Source organism: Spea bombifrons, chromosome 13 (genome assembly GCF_027358695.1).
Source record: "Spea bombifrons isolate aSpeBom1 chromosome 13, aSpeBom1.2.pri, whole genome shotgun sequence".
Classification (NCBI taxonomy): domain Eukaryota; kingdom Metazoa; phylum Chordata; class Amphibia; order Anura; family Pelobatidae; genus Spea; species Spea bombifrons.
Genome location: NC_071099.1, coordinates 20,386,989 through 20,414,904, shown reverse-complemented (window position 1 = coordinate 20,414,904; position 27,916 = coordinate 20,386,989). Strand labels below are relative to the sequence as shown.

General features: G+C 49.4%; 3 protein-coding genes across 7 annotated transcripts; all 3 read right to left on the bottom strand.

Annotated features, from left to right (window-relative positions):
- Nucleotides 1-1,446: 1,446 nt before the first annotated feature.
- On the bottom strand, nucleotides 1,447-5,733 carry LOC128471631 (uncharacterized). Of its 2 annotated transcripts, none has more exons than XM_053453595.1 (8): nucleotides 5,348-5,733; nucleotides 4,128-4,205; nucleotides 3,838-3,870; nucleotides 3,406-3,489; nucleotides 3,227-3,324; nucleotides 2,643-2,757; nucleotides 1,984-2,054; nucleotides 1,447-1,626 (listed from the first exon to the last, which is right to left on the bottom strand). In XM_053453595.1, the coding sequence occupies exons 1-8, from the start codon at nucleotides 5,456-5,458 to the stop codon at nucleotides 1,545-1,547; spliced, it is 672 nt and encodes a 223-aa protein (XP_053309570.1). In that variant the 5' UTR covers nucleotides 5,459-5,733; the 3' UTR covers nucleotides 1,447-1,544. The 2 variants fall into 2 exon arrangements, with proteins under 2 accessions (XP_053309570.1, XP_053309571.1); XM_053453596.1 differs by having other exon boundaries at nucleotides 2,663-2,757; nucleotides 5,348-5,723.
- Nucleotides 5,734-8,792: 3,059 nt separating this feature from the next.
- On the bottom strand, nucleotides 8,793-21,085 carry RHOT1 (ras homolog family member T1). 4 transcript variants are annotated; one of them, XM_053453477.1, is made up of 21 exons: nucleotides 20,957-21,085; nucleotides 20,473-20,531; nucleotides 20,266-20,347; nucleotides 19,663-19,706; nucleotides 19,179-19,232; nucleotides 18,851-18,903; nucleotides 18,397-18,505; nucleotides 17,776-17,877; nucleotides 17,591-17,689; nucleotides 17,346-17,454; nucleotides 17,020-17,140; nucleotides 16,370-16,454; nucleotides 15,916-16,061; nucleotides 15,626-15,726; nucleotides 15,090-15,220; nucleotides 14,859-14,942; nucleotides 14,553-14,672; nucleotides 14,050-14,252; nucleotides 12,745-12,867; nucleotides 9,923-10,066; nucleotides 8,797-8,950 (listed from the first exon to the last, which is right to left on the bottom strand). In XM_053453477.1, exons 1-21 carry the CDS (start codon nucleotides 20,991-20,993, stop codon nucleotides 8,833-8,835), a joined length of 2,124 nt encoding a protein of 707 aa, XP_053309452.1. In that variant the 5' UTR covers nucleotides 20,994-21,085; the 3' UTR covers nucleotides 8,797-8,832. The 4 variants fall into 4 exon arrangements, with proteins under 4 accessions (XP_053309455.1, XP_053309452.1, XP_053309453.1 ...); XM_053453478.1 differs by lacking the exon at nucleotides 9,923-10,066 and having other exon boundaries at nucleotides 8,810-8,950; XM_053453479.1 differs by lacking the exons at nucleotides 8,797-8,950; nucleotides 9,923-10,066 and adding an exon at nucleotides 12,005-12,119.
- A 928-nt stretch (nucleotides 21,086-22,013) lies between these two features.
- On the bottom strand, nucleotides 22,014-27,409 carry LOC128471845 (E3 ubiquitin/ISG15 ligase TRIM25-like). Its single transcript, XM_053453824.1, has 6 exons — nucleotides 26,741-27,409; nucleotides 26,007-26,102; nucleotides 24,956-25,186; nucleotides 23,946-24,111; nucleotides 23,080-23,445; nucleotides 22,014-22,641 (listed from the first exon to the last, which is right to left on the bottom strand). Exons 1-6 carry the CDS (start codon nucleotides 27,287-27,289, stop codon nucleotides 22,109-22,111), a joined length of 1,941 nt encoding a protein of 646 aa, XP_053309799.1. The 5' UTR covers nucleotides 27,290-27,409; the 3' UTR covers nucleotides 22,014-22,108.
- Nucleotides 27,410-27,916: the final 507 nt, after the last annotated feature.

Here is a 27,916-nt window from a genome sequence, read left to right as displayed (position 1 = left end):
CCGGCGGGTCAGGTTCTATATATTATATACGTTACCCGGCGGGTCAGGTTTTATATATTATATACGTTACGCCGGCGGGTCAGGTTTTATATATTATATACGTTACACCGGCGGGTCAGGTTCTATATATTATATACGTTACGCCGGCGGGTCAGGTTCTATATAGTATATAAGTTACGCCGGCGGGTCAGGTTCTATATATTATATACGTTACCCGGCGGGTCAGGTTTTATATATTATATACGTTACGCCGCCGGGTCAGGTTTTATATATTATATACGTTACGCCGCCGGGTCAGGTTTTATATATTATATACGTTACGCCGGCGGGTCAGGTTCTATATATTATATACGTTACGCCGGCGGGTCAGGTTCTATATATTACATACGTTACGCCGGCGGGTCATGTTCTATATATTATATACGTTACCCGGCGGGTCAGGTTTTATATATTATATACGTTACGCCGGCGGGTCAGGTTCTATATATTATATACGTTACGCCGGCGGGTCAGGTTTTATATATTATATACGTTACGCCGGCGGGTCAGGTTTTATATATTATATACGTTACCCGGCGGGTCAGGTTTTATATATTATATACGTTACCCGGCGGGTCAGGTTTTATATATTATATACGTTACGCGGCGGGTCAGGTTCTATATATTATATACGTTACGCCGGCGGGTCAGGTTTTATATATTATATACGTTACGCCGGCGGGTCAGGTTCTATATATTATATACGTTACCCGGCGGGTCAGGTTTTATATAATATATACGTTACGCTGGCGGGTCAGGTTTTATATATTATATACGTTACGCCGGCGGGTCAGGTTCTATATATTATATACGTTACACCAGCGGGTCAGGTTTTATATATTATATACGTTACGCCGGCGGGTCAGGTTCTATATATTATATATACGTTATATCGGCTTCCAGTAAAGTAAGTCTTTGTAGAATTAACCCCTTCACTGCTGACTTGCAGGAGGATCCGGTCGCTTAGTGACAGACAATGAAATGTTTGGTGTTTTCATGGTTTTAATCAGTAAAATGGGAATCAAACTATGATTTTGCCCCCCCGTCGATTTATTTGCCCGCTCCAGGAGTAAATGACGTGGTCTGGATGAAGCAGATGGTGGGAGCGAGCGGAGATTCAGATTGAAACAGCAGGCGCTTCTACTGATTGGCTGAATGCTACTTAAGGGGCGGAGCCAGTAGAACCTCCCCAATGCTAAAGAGGCAGATTCAGGGTTTCTGCACCAAAATCCCTCCGATTTCACACGAAGGGTGTATTCACTGGAGCGGCGCTGGTCCTGTATAATGTATAATGTATAATCACTGGGTGAAGAGACAGGCAAAAGGACACTCATTTATCTATACATTATACAGGGGGCCGGTCACTGATTTATCTATACATTATACAGGGGACGGCTCGCTGATTTATCTATACATTACACAGGTTCCAGCTCACTTATTTATCTACCTGCTGTAAGAACCTCGAGGTTTACGTGGCCCTGCACCCTGCCCTAGATCCGGGGGTCCTAAGCCCGTCCCGCATTCACTATCCAGTTATTGGAGCGTTTCCTGCGACGTTTGGAGGTCACCGTCCGGCTTCCGCGTCTCCTGCGAGAAAAAAGCCTCCGATTAACGCGTCTGTACGGGGAGAGAGCGACCAAACCGGACATCTGGCGAGAAACGTGGCGTAATGCAGCTGCCTGCCACGTGCCCACGTCTAATCCTACGTAGCACATGCAGCCCCTGTGAAGCCCACCCAGCAGAGGGGTCTCCGTGTAACAGCATCTCGTATGGAACTCGTACCGGAGCGGGGGGGCCATTCCAGATATATGGAGCCCCCAACCCTGCGTGGAGGAACCCTGGATACATAGAACCGTTCAGTAACCGCTTTCCCCCAATATTAGGGAAAGACCCCCCACCAAGGCCGAGAATGTGGACGGGGAGGAGAGATTAACCCTTTCTTACCAGACACGAGCGATAAGCCGCTCTCGGCACGTCATAGATATGTTTCTCATCATCCCCATCGCTGGCCATTTCTTCATAAAGACGGGGGGGGGGAGGAAAGAAAACAAATTAAGAAAACCGTAACCGGAGACGACGATGCATGCGCCAACGCAGGATATTACATATCATGGGGTCCGGGGGGAAATTACCCAGAATCCCCGGCTGCAGCGGTGCACTGTATGCCGGGTGATTATGGGGTACGGGGAGGGGGGTTATTAACCAGAATCCCCGGCTGCAGTGGGGGCTCTGTATGCCGGGTGATTATGGGGTACGGGGGGTTATTACCCAGAATCCCCGGCTGCGGTGGGGGCTCTGAATGCCGGGTGATTATGGGGTACGGGGGGTCATTACCCAGAATCCCCGGCTGCGGTGGGGGCTCTGTATGCCGGGTGATTATGGGGTACGGGGGGTCATTACCCAGAATCCCCGGCTGCGGTGGGGGCTCTGTATGCCGGGTGATTATGGGGTACGGGGGGTCATTACCCAGAATCCCCGGCTGCGGTGGGGGCTTTGTATGCCGGGTGATTATGGGGTATGTGAAACTGCATGGAGCGTGGAAATCCGTGGTTCAGTCTGCGGGAATTAGCTGCTCCCCGTGATACTCCCAGACATTACTTTACCCAGCGGGAGATTTCATTACCATCCTGCGCAGCGCCGCCAGGGGACGCATTTAATGCGAGTGAGTGGACTCCGGCCCGTGGCTCAGCCCTCTGCAGGAGTCCGGGGATATCATACCTGATGGGCAGAGGAGACAGATATCAAAGAAAATGGCACCTGCCACGTAGAGATCGCATCGCCTTCACCCGCTGCCACGCAGAGATCGCATCGCCTTCACCCGCTGCCACGCACATATCGCATCGCCTTCACCCGCTGCCACGCAGATATCGCATCACCTTCACCCGCTGCCACGCACATATCACATCGCCTTCACCCGCTGCCACGCACATATCGCATCACCTTCACCCGCTGCCACGCAGAGATCGCATCACCTTCACCCGCTGCCACGCAGAGATCACATCACCTTCACCCGCTGCCACGCAGAGATCGCATCGCCTTGACCCGCTGCCACGCAAGGATCGCATCGCCTTGACCCGCTGCCACGCAAGGATCGCATCGCCTTCACCCGCTGTACATCACAGCCCTTTCTTCAGAAGCAGCCATTGTTAATCGTTAACGTAAAGCACACAAGGCGTATCCCGCGTACCACGTGCAGGAGGAAGCGTGTCGGCCGGGCCCCGGTAACTGCATGGCTTTCCACAGAAACTCCATCCACACATCACGAAGCGGAGCCGTGTCTGCAGCCTGGAAACACGCACATAACACGCTTATTTCAGGCGGTATGTGGCGAGTGGAAGGAAACGAAGGACACAAAGAGCTTCTCACCAGCAGCTTCCGTTTTCCATTTTTCATAACGATCTCAAACGTGAACTCATTTTCCGTGGCGGCTGCTTTCCTCACCGACTGCACCTGTGGGACACAGGGGAGCGATGTTAACAGCACAGGAGGCAGCTATATTGTCTCTGTTCCGTACAGATGCTGCCTGATTGACTAGAAGCGTGACCCGTGCCACGTAACTCAATTATGAAAGAACCACAGACCGTGGCCCCTGACAGCTGCCACCACCAGCAGAGTCCCACTTTGTGCAGTTTCACGGTGGGTTTCGGGCAGGTGCAGGGATGTTCTCTACTGCCCCCCCGGACAGGGCACAAAAGCCCCACACCTCATGTAAATGGTGGTCCCAGGAGGCACTGGGCTTAGCCACCGAGCCGTGGTGCCTCACTCCGCAGGCCGGTTCAGGGATTCAAGAATACTTACAGAACTCATGTAATATTGACCACGCAGTGACATCTGGAAAAGAAGGGCAGTGTTGTAAAGAACAAACTAAAAAGCAATCTTTTCCACACGGCGTGGCGCACGTGGCAGCCCAAACCCCATCCAGATGGTCGTCGTGTTAGTTACTAGGAGTAAACGCAGTATATTGCTCTCAAGCCATTTACAGATAATGCCCCAAAGCTGGCATTTACAGCACCCTCAGCCACGCTCCGGTGGATTACCCCAGCAGGGGCAGCACACAGTGACGAGTGACGGTAAAAACGTGGACTTACCGACTGGGAATCCCCGGTGAGGTAGAAGTATAAGGTCGTGTTCTGGAGCTTAAACCAATACCTTGCCCACGTAAATTTCTGTAAAGCACAGGAAAGGACTTAGAATCCGCACAAATACAGAAGAACGCGTATAATAACCCCGATGGCCACAGAGCCACAGAACGCTTCCACGCAAAAGCCACCCCGAAACTGCTTCTGCCTATTATAGTTCGCAGGACCCCAAGACCAGATCTTGGGGTGACGGGGCAAACCCAGCGGGTTTCTTCATTGCTCGATCTATCACCTGAGGTTATGATGTCATACGCTGACACAGCCAATGACCACGCAAGAGTCCCACAAAACGATAGATCCTTTTGGAGCCATCTGACCCAGTGAATCAAAGGGCCACTGCCAGCCGCGCATGCACACATCCGGCACAGAGTGATGAGGCAATCACAAGCCCTTTTCGATAACTTCCTGGCCAGACGTGGCCCCCATCGTCAGGGGCCGTGCAGCAGCGCCACGGAAAACGTGATCAAGTTGCACACAGATTGTGATAAATAAGTACTTATGAAAAATGATGATCCACGTCTTTGAGGCTCATACGATAGGATGCGCTCTGTAACAGGACACGGTTTAGCAGCGCTGTGCGTCACACTCGCCAGACGTGGCCGTATAACCACCAATCTGGTTTTTCCAGCAAAACAACCGGTCAGAAAAAGAGTATAACTTTAACCCTTTTGTAACACACACTCCCAGAGACAGGTACCACGGGCATCCAGGAGAATCACACTCCCAGAGACAGGTACCACGGGCATCCAGGAGAATCACACTCCCAGAGACAGGTACCACGGGCATCCAGGAGACTCGCACGCCCAGACACAGGTGACACACGCAGACACGCGCTCAGACACAGGTGACACATGCAGACGCGCGCTCAGACACAGGTGACACATGCAGACAAACGCGCTCAGACACAGGTGGCACACGCAGACACGCGCGCCCAGACACAGGTGACACGCAGATAAAGGTGACACACGCAGACACAGGTGACACACATGCCCAGACACAGGTGACACATGCAGACACATGCGCCCAAACACAGGTGACACACGCCCAGACACAGGTGACACATGCAGACACGCACCCAGACACAGGTGACGCATGCAGACGCGCGCTCAGACACAGGTGACACGCGCGCTCAGACACAGGCGACACACTTCCCTTGAGCAGCCACTCACCATCGTGTCTTTTCTTTTCTGTAGAAACCCTTCAAACATCAGGTCCTCCTTCTCAGACTCCATGATTTGGGGCTGAAGCGCGCCGTCCCGCTGCAGTCTATAAAGCGCCATTAAAAGCAAAAAACTTCCTCGTCTGTACTTCCCCTTCTGTGACGGCGCTGGGAGGAACCACGTGTCACGTGTCCGTTCTCAGGTACCTTTCACCTATAGCTCCCCTGCCGAGTTCATGGAAGCATCAGTAGCAGCTATTTAACCGAATAATGACATCATAACAGACGCTTTGGACTTTGTTACCCTCGCTGGGGAGTAACTTGTCACCCGTCGGCCCCTGAGCGCTTCTATGGAATATCTTTCGCTAGCAGCACCGAGGCAGAGCACAACGATCATTTACAACGCCAGAACCACGGACGTCATCTGCATGTGCGGCCGAGAAACGATTTATATACCGGAGTAACAGCCGGCCGAGAAACGATTTATATACCGGAGTAACAGCCGGACGGGAAACGATTCATATACCGGAGTAACAGCCGGACGGGAAACGATTTATATACCGGAGTAACAGCCGGAAGGGAAACGATTTATATACCGGAGTAACAGCCGGCCGAGAAACGATTTATATACCGGAGTAACAGCCGGACGGGAAACGATTTATATACCGGAGTAACAGCCGGACGGGAAACGATTTATATACCGGAGTAACAGCTGGAAGGGAAACGATTTATATACCGGAGTAACAGCCGGCCGGGAAACGGTTTATATACCGGAGTAACAGCCGGCCGAGAAACGATTTATATACCGGAGTAACAGCCGGACGAGAAACGATTTATATACCGGAGTAACAGCCGGCCGAGAAACGATTTATATACCGGAGTAACAGCCGGCCGGGAAACGGTTTATATACCGGAGTAACAGCCGGCCGAGAAACGGTTTATATATCGGAGTAACAGCCGGCCGAGAAACGATTTATATACCGGAGTAACAGCCGGCCGAGAAACGATTTATATACCGGAGTAACAGCCGGACAGGAAACGATTTATATACCGGAGTAACAGACGGCCAGAAACGATTTATATACCGGAGTAACCGCTGGACGAGAAACGATTTATATACCGGAGTAACAGCTGGACGGGAAACGATTTACATACCGGAGTAACAGCCGGACGGGAAACGGTTTATATACCGGAGTAACAGCCGGACGGGAAACGGTTTATATACCGGAGTAACAGCCGGACGAGAAACGATTTATATACCGGAGTAACAGCCGGCCGAGAAACGGTTTATATACCGGAGTAACAGCCGGCCGAGAAACGGTTTATATACCGGAGTAACAGCCGGTCGAGAAACGGTTTATATACCGGAGTAACAGCCGGCCGAGAAACGGTTTATATACCGGAGTAACAGCCGGCCGAGAAACGATTTATATACCGGAGTAACAGCCGGACGGGAAAAGATTTATATACCGGAGTAACAGCCGGACGGGAAACGGTTTATATACCGGAGTAACAGCCGGCCGAGAAACGATTTATATACCGGAGTAACCGCTGGACGAGAAACGATTTATATACCGGAGTAACAGCCGGACGGGAAAAGATTTATATACCGGAGTAACAGCCGGACGGGAAACGGTTTATATACCGGAGTAACAGCCGGCCGAGAAACGGTTTATATACCGGAGTAACAGCCGGCCGAGAAACGATTTATATACCGGAGTAACAGCCGGCCGAGAAACGGTTTATATACCGGAGTAACAGCCGGACGGGAAACGATTTATATACCGGAGTAACAGCCGGCCGAGAAACGGTTCATATACCGGAGTAACAGCCGGCCGAGAAACGATTTATATACCGGAGTAACAGCCGGCCGAGAAACGATTTATATACCGGAGTAACAGCCGGCAGAGAAACGATTTATATACCGGAGTAACAGCCGGCCGAGAAACGATTTATATACCGGAGTAACAGCCGGCCGAGAAACGATTTATATACCGGAGTAACAGCCGGCAGAGAAACGGTTTATATACCGGAGTAACAGCCGGCCGAAAAACGGTTTATATACCGAAGTAACAGCCGCGTGGCAGGGAGAGGTGCTGACGAAGGGCAATACGTGGCACCGTAACCCCTACAGCTCCCATTAAACACAGTATTACACCGTTATGAAAACGTTCACCGTAACTCAAAGCTGCCGATAATCACATGAAATATTCCGCGTTAGCCGATGCCAGTCCCTGAGAGTCTTCCTCCAAGATGGTTTGCCAACGTGGCAGGAGCGTGGTAACACATCACATAACGATGCAGGGTACAGGGCCAGTACTCCATACCAGATAAGCAGGCGGACGGAGCGCTGCAATGCACGCTTACACATTTCTTACCTCTCCTAGACTCACAGCTTAGTGAATCAGGCTCCCTGCGCTCCTCCAATTTCCTACGCAAAGATTTCAAACAAAGAACCAAAATACTTGTTTCTAAACAAAGCGGGACACAAAACTCACGGCACGCAAGATTTGGGTTTCTGTTTTTAATGAAAACCACAAAAAAAAAAGAAAAGGCCAGTGATGAAAAATATAGGTTTTGTACGAGTCAATATCCCATCCGTCTTCCTCTGTCCTTACAAAACGTGCTAAGTGGGAATTATTATCTAAGGCGTGACATCTCGCTGCAAGAGGCAAATAAAAAGCGGTGTACGTTTCCAGATTAAAGGACTATAGGACCGTGCTAAGTAAAAGTGCCACGTTCACTGCCCGCTGCGGACAGGCTACATCTAATAAACGGAATACCACTAATTGGGCATAAAATGACATGTTTGAGAAAAAAATGAAACCGCAAAAACTTCCAGACATTTTCAGAATACCCGGCAGAGTTGGTTTTATCCCCTCTCCCCAAACATTAAATAGCTTTCTAATCTCTCACGTGGTACATGCACATTTAAAAAAAAATATATAGCTGGCATGTCTTTTTGTGGCACCGCGGTAAGGAGAGCCCCCCGTGGCGGCACACTTTATACATTATATCACTGACCACGGCACACAGAGAACGCTGCTTCGCCACGCCAGAGCCCGCCGCGAGTCTCATCACCGCTCGGTAATCGCGCTCCGCACCGTCTCCAGCACCGTCTTCCCGGGAAAGGAAATTTGGGTGCATCCAAGTATCGCGACCAGCATTAAATCTACCTCCCTGCCTGAAAAAAGCTGGACGTGGGAGAAAGCGATCCACGGCTTGGGACGCCACGGGCCGGTCCTCCAAAGGGTCACTGGGGAGAGCCGGGTCCACTGAGGATACTCGGTGCTAAACCCACACCAGCAATGCAGATCCTCACTGAAGGGTCTTTGTGGAAGTTTACAGAACACTGATGAAGTTTTAGAGCCACGTGTCAGGAGCGGTACCACGATGAAAGTCACGTAGTCAGCTTGGCTCGCGGAGTGGAAAGCTCGTGTCGGGTACGCTGGAGAGATGTGGCGGGGATCTGACGGGACGGCAGCTCCATCGGGATCATCGCTGCTTCAGGAGAGCCTTGTACATCGCAAACCCCAGAACGGCGAAGATGGTGGCCCCAAAACTCGCCCGCAGCCAGAACGTGGAACTTTTCAGCTCCGCCTGCGACATGTGCCTGGGTTCCAAAAAAAAAAAAAACACAATAGAAAAGATTACTTTGTGTTCGGGAGAGTGAAAGCCCCCGTGGACGCTGCCACCGTGGATGCTGATCTTGGTGGTGAAAGCCCTTTCTCGCAGCTCGGCAGTTTGGGCGATGGGGGGGTTGAATTTACATTATCTCGGGGGGGGGGGGTCGACAAATTTGGATCTAAGAGCCAGCCAATAAAAAGTCAGGAGACAGCTTATTGTTTTCCTTCCCCAATCATGTTTTTTTTATTTTCCACGCTCACGTACGCACATGATAACACCATACACTAATACACACACATTAACACAATATGCTGACTTACACGCTAGCACCAGCATACACGCTAGCACCAGCATACACGCTAGCAGCACACTCTTGTACATACACTGGCTAACACTAAACATATAACACTATGGGCACATACACAGCGAATCTGGCACTATACATTCCATCCACACCGACTCGGACACCATAGTACACACGCACATACACTACTCCCCTCTCACTCCGCTGCATATCTTCCGCCATTGTGAATCCGGCACACTATGCCTTCCCGCAGGCGCGCCATGAAGCGGATAATGCGAGGCACCCAACGGGGTCGTGTAGTGTGTATTATGTGACCCTGCAAAACCCTAATAGAGGTTTCAAGTCACCATGGCGACCAGGCGCTCAGGTTTGCCGTGCGTTCTATAGGGGCCGGCTTGTTGATTTAACTACACATGATACAGGTATGAAGCCAGAGAAGTTTTACACGGAAGAGCACAAATATTTCCTATTTATGGCAGCAGACATTTAAACCGCAGCCCCCGCTGGTCGTACCCTAACCCTTAGCAAGAAGAAGTGATTTCTCCGACACCCTGGAGACACGCGATATTCTCAGCACCAGCTAATCGCAGCCGGTAACGCGCCGGGGTCTACGAGGCCGGCGGGTGGATAGGGGGCTAGACACAATATTAATACCTGGTAGGGTCTTCAGGACGCTGGGAAGAGGACTCCATGAAAGTGGAGCTTTCCACGTAGGTAACGGGGTGGACTTGATGTCCTAGGCTTGTCCCCGTGTCTGTCAGCAACGACTCTCCCAACACATCTACCCCGACTCGCAACCTTATACACACATGCAAACAACATGGCTCATAGCGGAAAAGTCCGGAAAGAATAGCCGCTGGCTCAATAGAGAGTAAAGGACTCAAGCATTAGTTTATTGCAGCCGTCACCACAGCAAGCAAACCGTAAACACGTGAAGGAAGACATGTTTAGTAACCAATTATAATAATAGTAATTATAATAGTAATAATAATAAATAATAATAATCACACGCATCCCCCACACTTTAAAGGCCTGTAACAATCCGCCATCACCCAGCGGGGCAGAAACGCAGAGGGAATCCGCCATCACCCAGCGGGACGGAAACCCAGAGGGAATCCGCCATCACCCAGCGGGACGGAAACGCAGAGGGAATCCGCCATCACCCAGCGGGACGGAAACGCAGAGGGAATCCGCCATCACCCAGCGGGACGGAAACGCAGAGGGAATCCGCCATCACCCAGCGGGGCAGAAACGCAGAGGGAATCCGCCATCACCCAGAGGGAATCCGCCATCACCCAGCGGGACGGAAACCCAGAGGGAATCCGCCATCACCCAGCGGGACGGAAATCCAGAGGGAATCCGCCATCACCCAGCGGGGCAGAAACGCAGAGGGAATCCGCCATCACCCAGAGGGAATCCGCCATCACCCAGAGGGAATCCGCCATCACCCAGCGGGACGGAAACCCAGAGGGAATCCGCCATCACCCAGAGGGAATCCGCCATCACCCAGCGGGACGGAAACCCAGAGGGAATCCGCCATCACCCAGCAGGGCAGAAACGCAGAGGGAATCCGCCATCACCCAGCGGGACGGAAACGCAGAGGGAATCCGCCATCACCCAGCGGGGCAGAAACGCAGAGGGAATCCGCCATCACCCAGCGGGACGGAAACGCAGAGGGAATCCGCCATCACCCAGCAGGGACGGAAACCCAGAGGGAATCCGCCATCACCCAGCGGGACGGAAACCCAGAGGGAATCCGCCATCACCCAGCGGGGACGGAAACGCAGAGGGAATCCGCCATCACCCAGCGGGACGGAAACGCAGAGGGAATCCGCCATCACCCAGCGGGACGGAAACCCAGAGGGAATCCGCCATCACCCAGCGGGACGGAAAGGCAGAGGGAATCCACCATCACCCAGCAGGGACGGAAACCCAGAGGGAATCCGCCATCACCCAGAGGGAATCCGCCATCACCCAGCGGGACGGAAACCCAGAGGGAATCCGCCATTACCCAGAGGGAATCCGCCATCACCCAGCGGGACGGAAACCCAGAGGGAATCCGCCATTACCCAGAGGGAATCCGCCATCACCCAGCGGGAATCCGCCATCACCCAGCGGGGACGGAAACGCAGAGGGAATCCGCCATCACCCAGCGGGACGGAAACGCAGAGGGAATCCGCCATCACCCAGCTGGGACGGAAACCCAGAGGGAATCCGCAACTAGCTATTGTTCATTTGGATTTCATTCAAGGAGAGTTGGCTGGAGAGTTCGATCTCCTTGACTTCATGATTCATTATGAAGAGCCAATTAGTGAGAAAGAAAGTTTGGTGGGCCCTGTATAATGTATAGTTCAACCAGTGAGGGCACCCTGTGTAATGTATAGTTATACGAGTGAGGTTTCCCCATTTTATATGGTCAGCTGGAGAAGCCTGTCAGTTCCGAACCCTTATAACGAACAGTGAAGGCAGGGAGTGGAAACCACCTCTTAGTGAATAAACTCCTTTGCATGTACCTATATACGTCCAGCATCATTAAATATGGGAAAAATAATATCGGCTCCCCTCACAGAGGTAAAGAGGAATTACCCCGTGTCAGTATAGTGAGAAGATACACAACCAAAAAGCAATGCCAGGGGACAGAGCATGCGCGCCATGCTGCCTCCATAGACTAAATCAATTTTCCATTAATTGGGATTTTGGGTGAGTAGAAATATAGAGCAGAAATAACGATTAATATATCTTTTTGCACTTCTCACAATAACAGAAGGGGAAGTGATTTTAATAAGTTAACAGGGAAAAACGATGCAGCACAAACAGAGTGAGAACCATCCAAATAATCTTAAATGAACACCTATGGAAAGACGAGAAAAAAAGAGAGAAGTAATGAAAACAAGAGAAAGGCAGCGCGATTACGAGAAGGGGATTCCGGGACGCAGCGCAGGAACCAGCAGCGGAGGATAAATGTACATTATTTCCATGCTTAACACCGGCCAGCTTCAAGTATATCACAAGAGCCGGACGGAAAGCCGGTGCCGCTCACGCTACTCGGCCACCCCTGAAAAACTCTGACAACCAGAAGACAACCTTCTGCATGTGAAACATTCGCATTCTGACAACCACACGGGGACACACAGAAAAGGTTAGCGTGTTAGCAGTAATACGGTATTCAGACATATCAAGGCCTGTCTCCTCTAACCACGAGCGCGCAGAAACACCGCAGCACCCAGGTACCCAGGCCGTCGCACACAGGGGCTCTACAGCCTGCTTATCGGAGAAGCATGTGGAGTTCTCCCATTTTTATTAAGGCTTCATATAAAAATGAACGCAGGTTTTCTGACAGGTTGTACCCTATTGTTTGACACGGACCGGGCCGGGGACTCGCGGGGGCTTTGCTGTGAACGGCTGCGCTCTCTCTAAGTATTAGTGGGTTAGGGCACTCGGGGGGGACGGGGACGGCGAATAATAAAATGAAAGACCTGTTCACAACGGCAGTGAAGAGTTTGTCCTTTACAGACTGCAGCAGGTCTGAGCTGAGGAGGTTCTGACAGATGCAGAATGTGCATCTATTGCAGGTACACAGACAGCGTAGCCGGGCATGACTGCAGAAACACACAGAACGACAGGTTCAGATGCAGCAAGCTTTCACGTAGAGGTGTGTGTGTGTGCGTGCGCAAAAACATTACCTGCAGCCAGCGCCGACTTCCAGAAATTCCTGCCTACCGTCTGATGGGTTAAGTAAAGCGGAGCCCACCTGGCAGGGTTCAGGGGGCAATGCATTTGTCATACATCCCGCTACCCGCAAATAGGACTCAGAGTCCCCTAACAGTTTCACGCTGCGTCTGGCAGTGCCCATTGCTTTTTTCTGACACATGCATGTTTCCCCCCTAATTATCTACAGAAATGTTTTTTATTATTATTTACAGTTTTATTTAAAAAGTTATGCCATGTTTTGAGGCACATTCATTTGAATAAAGTCCACCCACCCACAGCCTCGCTGTGTGGTTTAGTTACTGAGGAAAGTGTCTATTCTTCCTTCTATTACAGCGTACGGGAGAAACAATATTACCAGGAACGCCGTGCCAGACGGGAGCTTTCCAGTAGCGGATTATGCGACTGGCCAGCGTGGGACTGAACGGTTAAAATGATTTCACCTTTCTGAAACGGGATAGCGCTGTCGGCCGTGCGATATCCGTGAGGTTACACTGCTAGCAGAAGAAGGGTCATGCATCACGCGGCAGCCACCAACCTACCATATCCCCCTGGAAATCATCATCGTACGCAGGCAATCCAGAGAAACATATGGCTCTATACAGATACAGGGGAACAGCGGGACTTATAGGAGATGCCAAGACAGAGGGGAGTGTTGGGCTATTGCAGGCAAGGGAAGAGCATTTGCTGATTATTAAAGAGTCTGCGAAGCATCGCTATAAGACATTAGTTCACAAGTCGGGTAAAACAAACAAGAAAAAGCCCAAACAGGTCTTTACGCTCCCAAGGGTGCCTGTACTCACAGGTTTTACAGAGGGCCGGGGCCTTGCTCTGTCGGCAGCAGGAGGGTTATGCAGCGAGCGGAAGGTGCAAATAAACCATTACTACCATTAAATGGTACCTTTCCAATACAGCCAGCCACAAGGGGTAAGAAAGGCATCCCAGACAAGGTAAACAGGGTGTCCAGGTGAGCTCTACTATATCACATCAGTCGGCACTGAACTTCTTTAAACATCCCCTGAAGGGGGCTCTCATCATGACTGCCACCTGACGAGGGGGCAGCTGTTACTCACGGATACATGGCCATCATGGTCATTTTGATGAAAATGTCTCGGCTCGGGCTGTCGGCCATGTCGCAGGTGAAGGCTTGTGGCGGAGGCATCTTGTGCTTCTTGCAGAAGTCTGCCGGGGAGACGCTGCTCTCCTGCCTCACCTCGTGGAGGTCAGATTTGGCTGCCACTATGAGACAAGGCATCCTGCTGTCCATAAAGTGTTGCTGTACAGACAAGAGTCACATTAAAAGGGATTGCAGAAGCCTCTTCACGGAACTGAACTGCATGCAGAGTCTGTCCATAGTGGAAATGCCCGATTCTTTAGAAAGAAGAAGCATTTCAAATCAAGAACAAGCTGCAGAGCTGTGTTTTCCCCATCCCCAATTACGCTTTCTTTCCACACTTCTGAATTTTGGGGCAACTTCAATAGCCTTAAAACGTGCCCATGATAACAATAAAAAGGGTGGGTGAAGGTCTGAGTCCTTGCACCCATAGACCAAGGACATGGTAACAGCCGAACTAACCTTGAATATCCTGGCACAGTATTCAAACGATTTGGGATTAGTTATGTCATAGGCCAAGCAGACGACATCACACACGGTGTCAGCAGGAGACAAGGATTCACACTCGGGGATGTGATGCAGCTGCAAAATTAAATGTATAAAATCTGAGCACCATCCATTCATTCATCCAGATGTACTGGAGATAAGTGCAGAGCAAGAATTCTATATATTAACCCTGGAGGTCTCTTTTTATGTGGAAAAGGGATTTGATGTCCTCAAGGAAGTAAACGAACCAACAGTAAACAAATAACTCCCATTAAAACTCACCAGCAGATACTTTTCCTGGCCATACACATACACAGCGTTGATGGCGTAGAACGATCTGTGTTCCTCTCGAATTTGTTTTTGTCTCTGCAAAGCATGAAGGTGGCACATTTAGCTGAGCCCTGTACATGAACAACCCCCTGACCAGGTAATTTAGTCATGGACCTCCCTGACCCAACCACCCCAGGACCAAGTAGAGAGAAACACGAAGGTACTTATCACCCTACAATTTACCATGAGATTTCGTCCTAAATGTGACTGGAGAATGCCACTTTTCCCACATCCCTTTGAGCCAATGACATTGCACCGGAACACGTTCCTCTGCGTCTGTCGCTTGTGCAGGTCAATTTTTTTATCTCGGGTAACTAAAGCAAAAAACATTTTTAGAGAGGTTTCCAGGAGCTCCATAGCTGACATGGACACTCAACGTACGGGCTGGCATTGACACTCAAACAGCAGCTTGCCTTCCTAATAAACGTCTCCTGAACAAACGTCCAGACATAAATAACCAACATCATATAAGTCACACTGCGGTCTTTATACATCCAAAGTACCTATAAGATGGCTCTCTGCGTGTCTGTCAACTCCCCCCAGGGTCATTCTCTAGTGGAGGGCTACAACAGGCAACAATTTTTTGGGATGCCACGTCGTGAGCAGAAGCTCTTAATTTAAATTCATTAAACCTAATTCCTGGTCTGTCTGCAACCCTCGATGATGGAAGTCAGCTCTACATATACAGCTATGACAAGTACAAACAGGTCTTTGGGTACCTGTCACTGCCATGGCCTGAGACTCTTGTTCTGTTAATATAGAATACCCTAAATAACCAAGATATTCCAAGCACCGCTGTACATCCAAGTAGGTTGTCAATCTGAAAGAAGGAAATGGATTACATCATTAACTTATTCAATAATAATTTCCCTACAATGGAGTCATCCGCAGTTCATTTCCAGCACCCTACCCCTGGAAAGCCAAAATGAAAATAGCAGGGAGCCGTCACATGTTGTAAAAGCGATATGCTCTGCAATATTTGACGCGGCACTCTATCAGTTACACTCACGTCCACTGGGAGAGGAAGCCCTGGTATGTGATCCATCCCTTGTCATTGGTGCAAACCGTGTTGTTGACATCAGGTCCCCATGGCATGTAAGGAAAGACTTTGAATAAATCTCGGAGCTCTTCAGGAGATAGGGCACAGTCTCTGTCCTGCAACACAGGAGCCACGAGTCTGTGATACATCCACACCGAGGAGCCACTGAGGGCTATGCACAGCGTCATTAGGATATGAGAGGAACCCTTTATGCAGCCCTCCAGCTGCTGCAGGACTACATCTCCCATACTCCTCAGCCAGCCCCTAAGCTGAAAGAGCATTACGGGAGATGTAGTCCTGCAGAAGCTGGAGGGCCGCAGGTTGAACACCCTTGCTTTATACTGATAATGCCCTGTTAACGTGTGACTCCCGTAAACGTACAGAATAATGAAGAGCTGGTGATAAGTGCCGGAATGCCACACACCTGATCGTGTTTATCAAACACGCTCTGAAGAAAGAGGTACGCATGGTGGTTAAGTTCTGTCGTACAGTCCACGGGCACTTTTAACCTGTTAAATAAATAACGTCATGTCTTCATATTAAATGCCGATATAAATCTTAAGTCTACAGTAATGTTTATAATAAGAAGAGATTCTATTCTACAAAGCTTGCATCTGTACTAACTGCCAGTTTACAAGCTGAACACAGAACTTCCAAGGTTATAAATACGGCGAGCGGCCAGAAATCTAGCATGTGCATATACGCGTTTCCAAAATGCCTACAAGTCAAAACTATATTACAGACTTTGTCTGGGATCGCAGCGCAAAAACCCAATTCTAATACAGACTGAAGTGGCCTCCAGTCTGTAGTGAGCCGCACACAGGGTGCAGACACATTAAACCAGGGGTGTCCAACCTGCGGCCCTCCAGGTGCTGCAGGACTACATCTCCCATAATGCTCTTTCAGCTAAGGGGCTGGCTGAGGAGTATGGGAGATGTAGTCCTGCAGAAGCTGGAGGGCCACAGGTTGGACACCCCGGCATTAAACACTCTGTCCTAACCAGGTGCCGCCTTCTACACCATAAAAATAGAAATGAGTTTCAGCAATTTGTCAATATTCGGATACAAGACTTACAGCGGAAATAAATACTCTGGAGTCAGTTCGAGGTCATCATCGTATCCGAAGCGTCGCAGCACGGTCCAGGTGGTCTCGTGCCTTCCCCTCTCAATGAAAAGTGTATGTAAAAACAGGAATCCTGGAAACAGAGATAGGTACCCTTTCAAGTATTTCACAATATGTCGGCACAACTGGCTTCAAGGCATAACACTCTTGGCAGCATCAGTTTGAGTAAGAGAAGCGACATAGGGGTCTGTCCAAAGCTACAGCTGCCCCCAGACTTGCCACGATCTCTGAATGAAACACCAGTTGGGATCGGTGTCATGGGACACAGGAGCACTTACCTTTCAGCGTCAGCCCATTTCTTGACACGCCATCGTGGACATTCTTGCGCACAACATTCTTAACATCTTCTAGAGCCTGTGGTGCTAGTGGTATGTGAAAACAGGTCCTCTGCAAGACATCACAAATAACGCCTGACCTATTAACACACGGAGCTCTCGTAAACTAGATCACAAGTCGACACTCCATCATACAGACGACAAAGGAGTGCAGGTGGTCACCTCCCGGAACAGTGATGGAATATTACCTGGAAGAAGTTGAGTTCAGCATCATTTAGGATCCTGTCATTATCCAAATCTGATATCTTGAAGATGCGAGTCAGAGCTTTAATACAAGCCGGCTTCAGCTGCCCAGAAAGCACAGGGAGAGGGGGGACTATTATAAGAGGAACGCACAAGGTACTTATTACTTTACTAATGAAGCACATACTACCTCCTTCTCTTCAGGGCAGTAGAGCGGCCCAGTTGGGTGTAGCACGGCTTTCTGTGCATAATAAAACAGCTCAGATATGTTTTTCAAGTTTTTAGCGGAACACTGAAACCCAAAGACAGAATCAGAGTCAGTACACAACGATTTGTAAGTAGAAAATACACATGCAAAAGTAAATAGTGCTCCAGAGACAAAGCAATGACACGGCAAACCAGACAAATTACGCTTCCCATCAATCCAGATAATTGGATAAAAAATGTCATTTTCCAGTCTGAATACTGAACTACCGGGTTTAAATGGGAGGCGCCACATACGCCATTAAAACACTTTATTAGTATTAGAAATCCCCTTATCTGCATTTCATGCGATTCCAAGGGTTACTATCCCCACTGACTCCTCCCCTTTGGTGGAAGCTGATTGGCTCTAGCAGCCTTACAAGGTGGAGTCAGGAAAAGGTAGATGAGTTCATGAAAGTAATTAGTCATGCAGGTTTTGCCTCACCTGCCCCTGAACTAATTTCCGCTGGATTCGAATTAGCCCCTCACCTTTAAACCAAAGTAATTACCCTAATTTAATGGTTCTAAAATCCGTGCCTGTGGCAGCGCTCTTTAACGTCAGACATACCTCCACACAGGTCTCAATCTCCGAGTATTGGTTCATAATGGGCAGGACCGTTTCCATGCTGCTGGAATCCAATAAATCAGATTTGTTCCCCACTAGAATCAACGGTACCCTGCGAAGTGACAACAGAAACAAATAACTTACCCCAAATACCCCTCACTTTTACAGGCGATAACAGACGTCTCGCTAAAAAGTGCCCAGGATTAGCCACAGTGGGATGCTCTTAATGAGAATAGCACAGCATCCACCGACAAACCATTGGAAAATCGAGTATTTCCCAAAAGATCACTAAGAAACTTTATGTGCCGGAATCACTTCCACTCTCATCGGGCGCAATTTTATTAATAAACACATAATCATAATTACTCGGGTAAAACTAAGGCTGCCCAATGCACACAGGAGCCTAGAAAGCTGTGCCCGGTCTGGCCAAGAAATAAACGTCCTGGAACAGCCCTACCTGCTGTCTTTGTCCGTCCGCTCATTGATTAGAGGAATCCAGTGATTAGTGACCTGCGAACAGCAGTTTAAATGAGTAAAAATAGCATTCCCAAACCTTGCAATCTATGTACAGCAGCAAAATTGTATATTAAGGGAAGGAATAGGTAGGGGTTGCTCTTCTCTGACGGAGATAAAAAAAATAAGTGCATCAGGGTAAACCTTGGTTGCTATAGTGATAACACCAATTTTCACACTAACTCCTGATGTACTGGGAGCATGTCAGGGAACGAGAAATCATTCATTTACTGGAGATATTGGTTACTGCGTAGGTGACGAGATGGTCCTACCTTGTCTATAGAGTTCTTGTTGTTGACGGCATACACAATGCAGATAACATTCGCCTAAAAGAAATTTAAATATATTTTATGGCACAAATATACTTAATTTACAATAAAAGAAAAAACAGGTGTTTCTGTTTTTTTAGATAACAGCCATTATTTAATATCTGAAGATTTCAAATATTTAGCCTTAAAATAACCAAATATATTCTACCTAACACAGATTCTCCTGTTACAATACATGCGTGTGAACAAAAAAAGTACGCATTGACACCAAACAGCATCCACGCGCTGTGCTGGGCAAATTTAAACCAGACAATATGGGTAAAACTCCCTTTTTATGCTTACGGGTGGCGGTTCTACCATGCAAAATAGACAGAAATGTGAACAGTTGGCAGGAGCGCTGTCTCTGTAAACCCAGAAAATACGTTAATTACATCTATAGATCTGCCAGCCCCATGGCAAGCATGATAAAACAGATAATACTCTTTACCCGTGAGATCTCGTGATACAGCTGCTCGTCTGTTTGCTCTGCCTCTGCCAGGAACAAGGAGACAAGGAGTTAGTATTTAAATTGAAACATTGTCACGTCTTCATGATGGAAATCCCACCCCATCTGAGGTGACCGAGCCGGGAGATCCCACCCCATCTGTGGTGACCGAGCCGGGAGATCCCACCCAACCTGTGGTGACCGAGCCGGGAGATCCCACCCAACCTGTGGTGACCGAGCCAGGAGATCCCACCCAACCTGTGGTGACCGAGCCGGGAGATCCCACCCAACCTGTGGTGACCGAGCCGGGAGATCCCACCCCATCTCTGGTGACCGAGCCGGGAGATCCCACCCCATCTCTGGTGACCGAGCCGGGAGATCCCACCCCATCTCTGGTGACCGAGCCGGGTGATCCCACCTCATCTCTGGTGACCGAGCTGGGAGATCCCACCCTATCTCTGGTGACCGAGCCGGGAGATCCCACCCTATCTCTGGTGACCGAGCCGGGAGATCCCTGCATGGGATCCATAAAAGATTTAGCTGAGCAATTCGGGCCCAAGTCTGCAAGCACAATTGTATATCTATCTATCTATCTATATTTATTACCAGAGTAATCCACAATGTGAGTCGGGACCCTCTCGGGGGTAACATCCCCAGGGATAGTGATTTCCTCAGCTCGGGCAGGGACCTGGAAGCAAAAGGATGAGGATTCAGATCTTCCTGTTCCAACATTAAGCGTCAATTTGCAAAGTATCACTTAACATTCTCAAACGTAACGTGGCGCTTGGAGTTTAATTTTCATTATATTCTCACCTCCTCAGGGAACTCCTCACCGACCAGCGACATAATGAGCGAAGTCTTCCCAACCCGGGCTGTAAAAGAAGGAAACAAAGTGATGCGAGTTGTGTCCTCGGCCCCTCGTGGTGTCCATCTCCCTAACCATGAATTTGGGTTTATTCATCTGCGCCTCTGTGTTTGCACCTCATGCCTTTTACATATTATGCAGAAAAATACCTACCTGTTAAGCCCCCCGCCCCCTGATGCAGCCTCTTTTCCCTGGCACCCTTTGGACAGCCGCCCTCCCCAGGAACCCCTGGGACAGCCGCCCTCCCCAGGCACCCCTGGGACAGCCGCCCTCCCCAGGCACCCCTGGGACAGCCGTCCCCCACTGGCACCCATGGGACAGTCGCCCTCCCCTGGCACACGTTGGACAGCCGTCCCCCACTGGCACCCCTGGGACAGTTGTCCTCCCCGGCACCCTTTGGACAGCCGGCCTCCCCTGGTACCGTCCACTCACGTTCGCCCACCAGCAGGATCCGCACGTCCTTCTTCATGCTGCCGGTGCGGCAGGACCCCAGAGTCACCTCACAGCGCGGCCCGGGCAGAAGACACGGACGGGTGCCGGCCAGGGACAGCCAACAGACCCAACCAAAGAGAATGCGCGCAGCTTCGTGACGTCAGATAGTTCCCGCCCAGCCAAGTGACAGCAGCATAGCAGATCATGTGACTGGTGCGGTTGGTGTGCAGGGGCTGTCCAGGACAGGCCCGCCTGCGCTTTGAGTGATATTACGCAGTGTGGAGCAGGGAAGTTTAATGAATCCGACGAGATTTTTTTGTTTTTTAGGGGCTGAATATATGCAGCCCTTCGGTATATGTCGTGTATATGGGATGAATTGCAGCCCCTGGGTAAATGCCATGTATATGAGGTAAATATATGCAGTCCCTTGGTATATACAGTGTATATGAGATGAATATATGCAGCATCTAGGTATATACCGTGTATATGAGGTGAATATATGCACCCCCTGGGTAAATGCCATGTATATGTGGTGAATATATGCAGCCCCTGGCTATATACTGTTTATATAAGGTAAATATATGCAGCCCCTGGGTATATACTGTGTATATGAGGTAAATATATGCAGCCCCTGGGTATATACTGTGTATATGAGGTAAATATATGCAGCCCCTGGGTATTTACTGTGTATATGAGGTAAATGTATGCAGCCCCTGGGTATATACCGTGTATATGAGGTAAATATATGCAACCTCTGGGTATTTACTGTGTATATGAGGTAATTATATTCAGCCCTTGGGTATATACCATGTATATGAGATAAATGTATGCAGCCGTTGCCTTGTGTTCACACTCTCAGTGAGGTTGAACCTCCTTTACATTACTTTCCACTTATAGCCATCATGATGTCGGGGGGGGGGGGGGGGTGTCTCGTGGCTATAGGCCATATTCCTCTGTTTTAGGGTTTCTTTACACTGCGTTCGTGTCTTGCCTGTCTTTTTGGGACTGCGTTATCCCAGGCCTCCTTGTGAATTTTTCACTGGGGTACAAGATTGCATTGTCTAGGGAGTAGATAATGACTTTATTCATAAAGAAAAGTAGAGGATAACATATATGTGTTAAATGACAACCCTGAACCAAAGAGCTAACAATCTAAAGCCTTCTTAAATCTTTTATCGTTAAAGAATTTCCTGCTTTTAAGCCAAACAGCCAAACGGCGGGGAAGATTTCGGTCTGGAAATCCAGTCTGTAAGAGTGAAGCAGAGTCACGGCCGCCTCCTGCACCGAATAAAACGTGATCACCCTCTCTCCACAGTCGAGGAAGACTCCCACTGTGTCCGGCTTTCCATGGGGGATAATGATAGCCTCGTTAGCGTGCCACGTGGACAGGTGCTCCTTGTTCCATTCCACACACCACGAGCAGCCATTTCGACCCAATTTGTCTTCAATGCCCATCTCTTTGGCTGCAGCCGCGATGGCCCAGGAGTTGCTGTCCTTGGTGTTAATCTCCCAGTAGTGGCAGCCGGCAGAGAAGCCTTCACAGCACAGCACCTGACTGCAGGTAAATCTCCGGGAGTGTTTGGGGTGCTTATTCACCGTGCCGGTCACAATCACCGTCTTGGAATTTTGTAACAGAGACAAGCGGTTATGGACAGTCTCGCGATCAAAGGATAAGTTCTGTGCCCCTGAAATTACAGAAAACCTCACGTTGTGGCTTCATACACACATACTTTATACATATGGCGAGGACATTGTAGGAAAGGTGACGTAACTGAAGTGTGTATTTACCACTTTCCATACGTGTTGCTTTACTCTGTATGTGAGCCCAGGAGACAGATTTACTGGAATGTTCCAATAGCCGACAAAGTAATTCATAAAACGAGGGCAAATATGGGTAAGCAGGCAATATCTCTGTATTCAGAGCTCACAGTGAGACAGTCACAGACTGATGCTCCGGCCTGCGTGCCCTCTTACCTCCATCACAACTCACTGGCTCCCCCTAGTATCTGCATTGTACGACATCCCCTGTCTCATGGGGGCGCTACTGTGATGCTGAGACCTCCCAAGCCTCACACTCGCATTGAGCATGTAGGTTGAGTTTGCTTTTAAAAGATGTTACTTACACTGCAGAAGGTTACGGTACCCTGTGTCCAGTGGCGCGTTTACTGCCAAGTCCCCCGTCTCCAGTGGCGCGTTTACTGCCGGGTACCCCGTCTCCAGTGGCGCGTTTACTGCCGGGTCCCCCGTCTCCAGTGGCGTGTTTACTGCCGGGTCCCCCGTCTCCAGTGGCGCGTTTACTGCCGGGTCCCCCGTGACCAGTGGCGCGTTTACTGCCGGGTCCCCCGTCTCCAGTGGCGCGTTTACTGCCGGGTCCCCCGTGACCAGTGGCGCATTTACTGCCTGGTCCCCCGTCTCCGGTGGCGCGTTTACTGCCGGGTGCCCTGTCCCAGTAGATGGAACTGTCTGGGATCCAATTGTTTCTTCAAACACTAAAAGCAGAGTGCAGACAGAATAATCTAGTTTTCCACAAGATACACCTTACATGCCACATCAGCAGATTTACTCTTCATACAAATATTTGCATCTGCAAAGTAACAACCTTACCTAACCCTAATTATATGGCATCCTCCAGCTGCACCAAGGGATACCAAATACTGATTCCCCTCCCTTACCCCATAACCGCATGGCGTTGACACGGACTGGCACCAGGGCCTTCTGGGTACCCATTTAAGTTACTAATAATATGCATAATAATATCGCATAGAATGCTGCTACACCAGAGGATTCTGGGTACCCATCTAACTTACTAATAATATGCATGACAATAAAGCATAGACACACTACCCCATAATCAAATTACATCCTTAGCTCCCATCGCACCAGAGTAAAACATACCTTACTCCATAATTACAGATTCATACAGATTACATGGATATAAGCCTAAAGAGACTTCACTTTTGTCTGCTTATTTATTTTGTTGGCAAGAAACCTTGTTTTGGTGGACAGGGACGTTGTTCTAGAAGACCGTGAGCAAGGAGACTTTGTTTAATTTCCGATATCACAAGGGTCGTGTCTATAATCCTGTTTTCATCAAATATCGATGTATGCCAAGTTGCAGGAGATGCTCTTTGGCTGATATCGCTTTCCTTTGTGTCCTGAAAACAACGGAATAAAAAGTTAGAGACACTATCCGGCTGATACAGAAAGGCCACAGAGAGACAGTGCTGTCCACAGACAGAAGGACCACGGAGAGAGCATGCACTCTACAGAAAGCAGGCCCACGGAGAGAGCATGCACTCTACAGAAAGCAGGACCACGGAGAGAGCATGCACTCTACAGAAAGCAAAACCACGGAGAGAGCATGCACTCTACAGAAAGGACAACGGAGAGACCATGCACTCTACAGAAAGCAAGACCACGGAGAGAGCGTGCACTCTACGGAAGGCAGGACCACGGAGAGACCATGCCCTTTACAGAAAGCAAGACCACGGAGAGAGCATGCACTCTACAGAAAGCAAAACCACGGAGAGAGCATGCACTCTACAGAAAGCAAAACCACGGAGAGAGCATGCACTCTACAGAAAGCAAGACCACGGAGAGACCATGCCCTTTACAGAAAGCAAGACCACGGAGAGACCATGCCCTTTACAGAAAGCAAGACCACGGAGAGAGCATGCACTCTACGGAAAGAAGGACCATGGAGAGACCATGCACTCTACGGAAGGCAGGACCACGGCGAGACCATGAACTCTACAAAAAGGACCACGGCGAGACCATGAACTCTACAAAAAGGACCACGGAGAGACCATGCACTCTACGAAAGGCAGGACCACGGAGAGACCATGCACTCTACAGAAAGAAGGACCATGAAGAGACCATGCGCTATACGAAAAGCAGGACCACGGAGAGAGAGAAAGAAAGGGTAAGGGTCCCAGGGGCGCAGTAGGATTCCCCGGGCCCTGGTATCTGCCCTGTGTGTTCTGCATTCTGTGCCGTTACCGTCAGCACTTCCATCCAGTTATTTTGTAGATTGTCCTCCAGATCTGCTTTGAGTTTCTTCAGTTCCTCAATCTGGACAGTGAGGGGCTGGATAGCTCCCAGAATGCCCTTCTGTGCTCTGTCTCGCTCCATCTGAATTCTCCAAAAGGATGCCCGCTCCTGCTTCTCGATATAATCCCTCATCTCTCTGAAGTCTCGGGTGAGATTATCTTTAATATCACAGACTAGGATCTAAAAGCACGCAATGCATGTTTAGTAGAGACCCGGACACTTCCAGCAGCCACTCTGTGAATGTTCTGTACAAAAAAACTTTTCTGAAGAGAAGAGTTCAGATCCGGCTCGCGTCCCGCTGTCACCCGCTGCAATCGTACCTGGCTGTCCACACAAACACGCACAGAGATACACACACAGACGCAGGCACAGACAGAGACAGACACGCACACAGACACGTGCTGTGATCGCGGCTTCATAGTTATTGCCTTTACTTGTAAAACAATAAAAAAGCGTATTTCTCTAACCAAGCGCTTATAAAATATTAAATCTATAGATTATAAAGTAACCTAAAAAAACTTAAATTCAAGCGTGCATAGGTCGGTCAGCGCTTTTCAATAATAATACGGTGAGCAGACTGTGTATAGGTTTTAACATTTTAATTTTATACAGTGATGGGTTTTTTTGCACTATGATGTCTCTCTTTGCCTTTTATATTTCATACAATATCTGCATTTGAGAGACATCGATTGAAAAGCGCTGACCGACCTATGCACGCTTGAATTTAAGTATTTTAAGTTTACTTTATAATCTATAGATTTAATATTTTATAAGCGCTTGGTTAGAGAAATACTCTTTTGTTTGTTTGTTTGTTTGTTTTACATTTGTACTATTGCATATTTAGTTGGGGGAGTTTTTACATGCACTTTTAAGAGCTTCTCACCATAGCAGCTTATTAACTATTATTGGTTATCTTATATCTGTTATTTTAAGCGCAGCCTTTTATTTTTTTTTTATTTTTTTTTTACCTCTTTTTGATCTGTATATTGCCTTTACTTGCCTGGAATTCCTGATAAGCGTTTTTCAAATCCATTATCTCGTGCTCTTTAATTGTGATATCTTTGTTCACTTCAGCAATCCTCTCTTGGATTTTTTCCTTCACACATAAAAGCACAATGAAATACGTTGAGCGGCGTGGAGTCGGCCAGGGGTTAGGAGCGGCGTGGGGTCGGCCTGGGTTAGGAGCGGCGTGGGGTCGGCCTGGGGTTAGGAGCGGCGTGGGGTCGGCCTGGGGTTAGGAGCGGCGTGGGTTAGGAGCGGCGTGGGGTCGGCCTGGGGTTAGGAGCGGTGTGGGGTCAGCCTGGGGTTAGGAGCGGCGTGGGGTCGACCGGGGTTAGGAGCGGCGTGGGGTCGGCCGGGGTTAGGAACGGCGTGGGGTCGGCCGGGGTTAGGAACGGCGTGGGGTCGGCCGGGGTTAGGAACGGCGTGGGGTCGGCCGGAGTTAGGAGCGGCGTGGGGTCGACCAGGGTTAGGAGCGCCGTGGGGTCGACCGGGGTTAGGAGCGCCGTGGGGTCGACCGGAGTTAGGAGCGGCCTGGGGTCGGTCGGAGTTAGGAGCGGCGTGGGGTTTGGCCGGGGTTAGGAGTAGTGTGGGTTAGGGTTAGACACAGCATTAAGCCTCTTGGAACTGTATGCCTTAGATTCTGATGTCATCACTTTGAATTAAATACATACAAAGATATTTGGGAATGCGTGAGAAACTAACGCCAGTAACCTCCCCCCCCACACCGCTCACCTTATTGGCCCTGTAGCGATGCAGCAAGAGCTCAGGTTTACAAGCCTTATGCTGCACTACACAGGCTGGACACAAGGGGGAGCAGTGAGGCTCGCAGAAATACTGCAGCCCTTCTTCATGGTCCCTGCACAGCCAGGTGGAGCCGCCAGTTAACGGATTCACCAGCAGGTGTCGCTGTCCTAGCGTATCCTCACTGTGGAGCAGGAGGTGGTCTTTGCACAGAGGGGCCATGCATGGTAAACACAGTTTTAGTGCTCCTCGGCCGGTGCAGGACTGGCAGTCCTTGTGGGTCCTGTTATTTGGTTTGCGTAGAATCTCCAGTAGAGAGGCAATGTCTGTGTTCTTGTTGAGCTCCGGCTTCTTTTCAAATGATGTCTGGCACATTGGGCAGATGAGTCTGGTTTTCTCTTGCCAGTATCTCTCAATGCAGTTTTTGCAGAAGGTATGCCCACATGGCAGTGTGGTTGGGAAAGTATAGTGGCTTATACAGATAGAGCAGGTCAGGTCATTGGGCTGCAGCCTGAGCAGCAACTGCCTGTCCTCCGCCATCGTAGATTAAATAAACGAAACTGAAAGCAAGTGGAGGGGAGTGCCAAAGGGAGGCGGATAAAGCAAGCAGAGTGCTGGTGTATAGCGAGGGCATTGGAAGCAAAAAGAGGGAGGCCGATCTGCCCCCGTTTCCAGATCTCCTGTCCAGCCTCACCTAGAGTATTATGTATCGGTCTGGAGACCCCAGAAGGATATTGATATTCTGGAGAGAGTTCAGAGGAGGCGACTAAAAGGGGATGGTAAAGAGACATTTACATACATAAAGGGATGTAACAAAGGAGGGACCTTTATTTCAAAAGAGGCTAAATGTTACAACAATAGGCGGTAATCTAACACTAGAGGGCCAGAGGCTTAAATGGAATGACAGGAAGTTATACTTTACTGAGAGGTTAGTAGAAGAGTGGAACAGCTTTCCAGCAGAGGTGATAGAAGCTAATCCAGTGAGGGAATACATGATGAAATTTCACCTACATTGCTACACTCCCTTGTAACCTAAGCAGTAAACGGCACACGTGCTCCAGTGAGCTGAGACTATTACACAAGCACTTTGCGAAGTGTGTCTAAGAACAGTTCTGTACAGAAGAAAGGCAGCTTCTCGTGTCAGATATCATTCTGGGACACTAATTG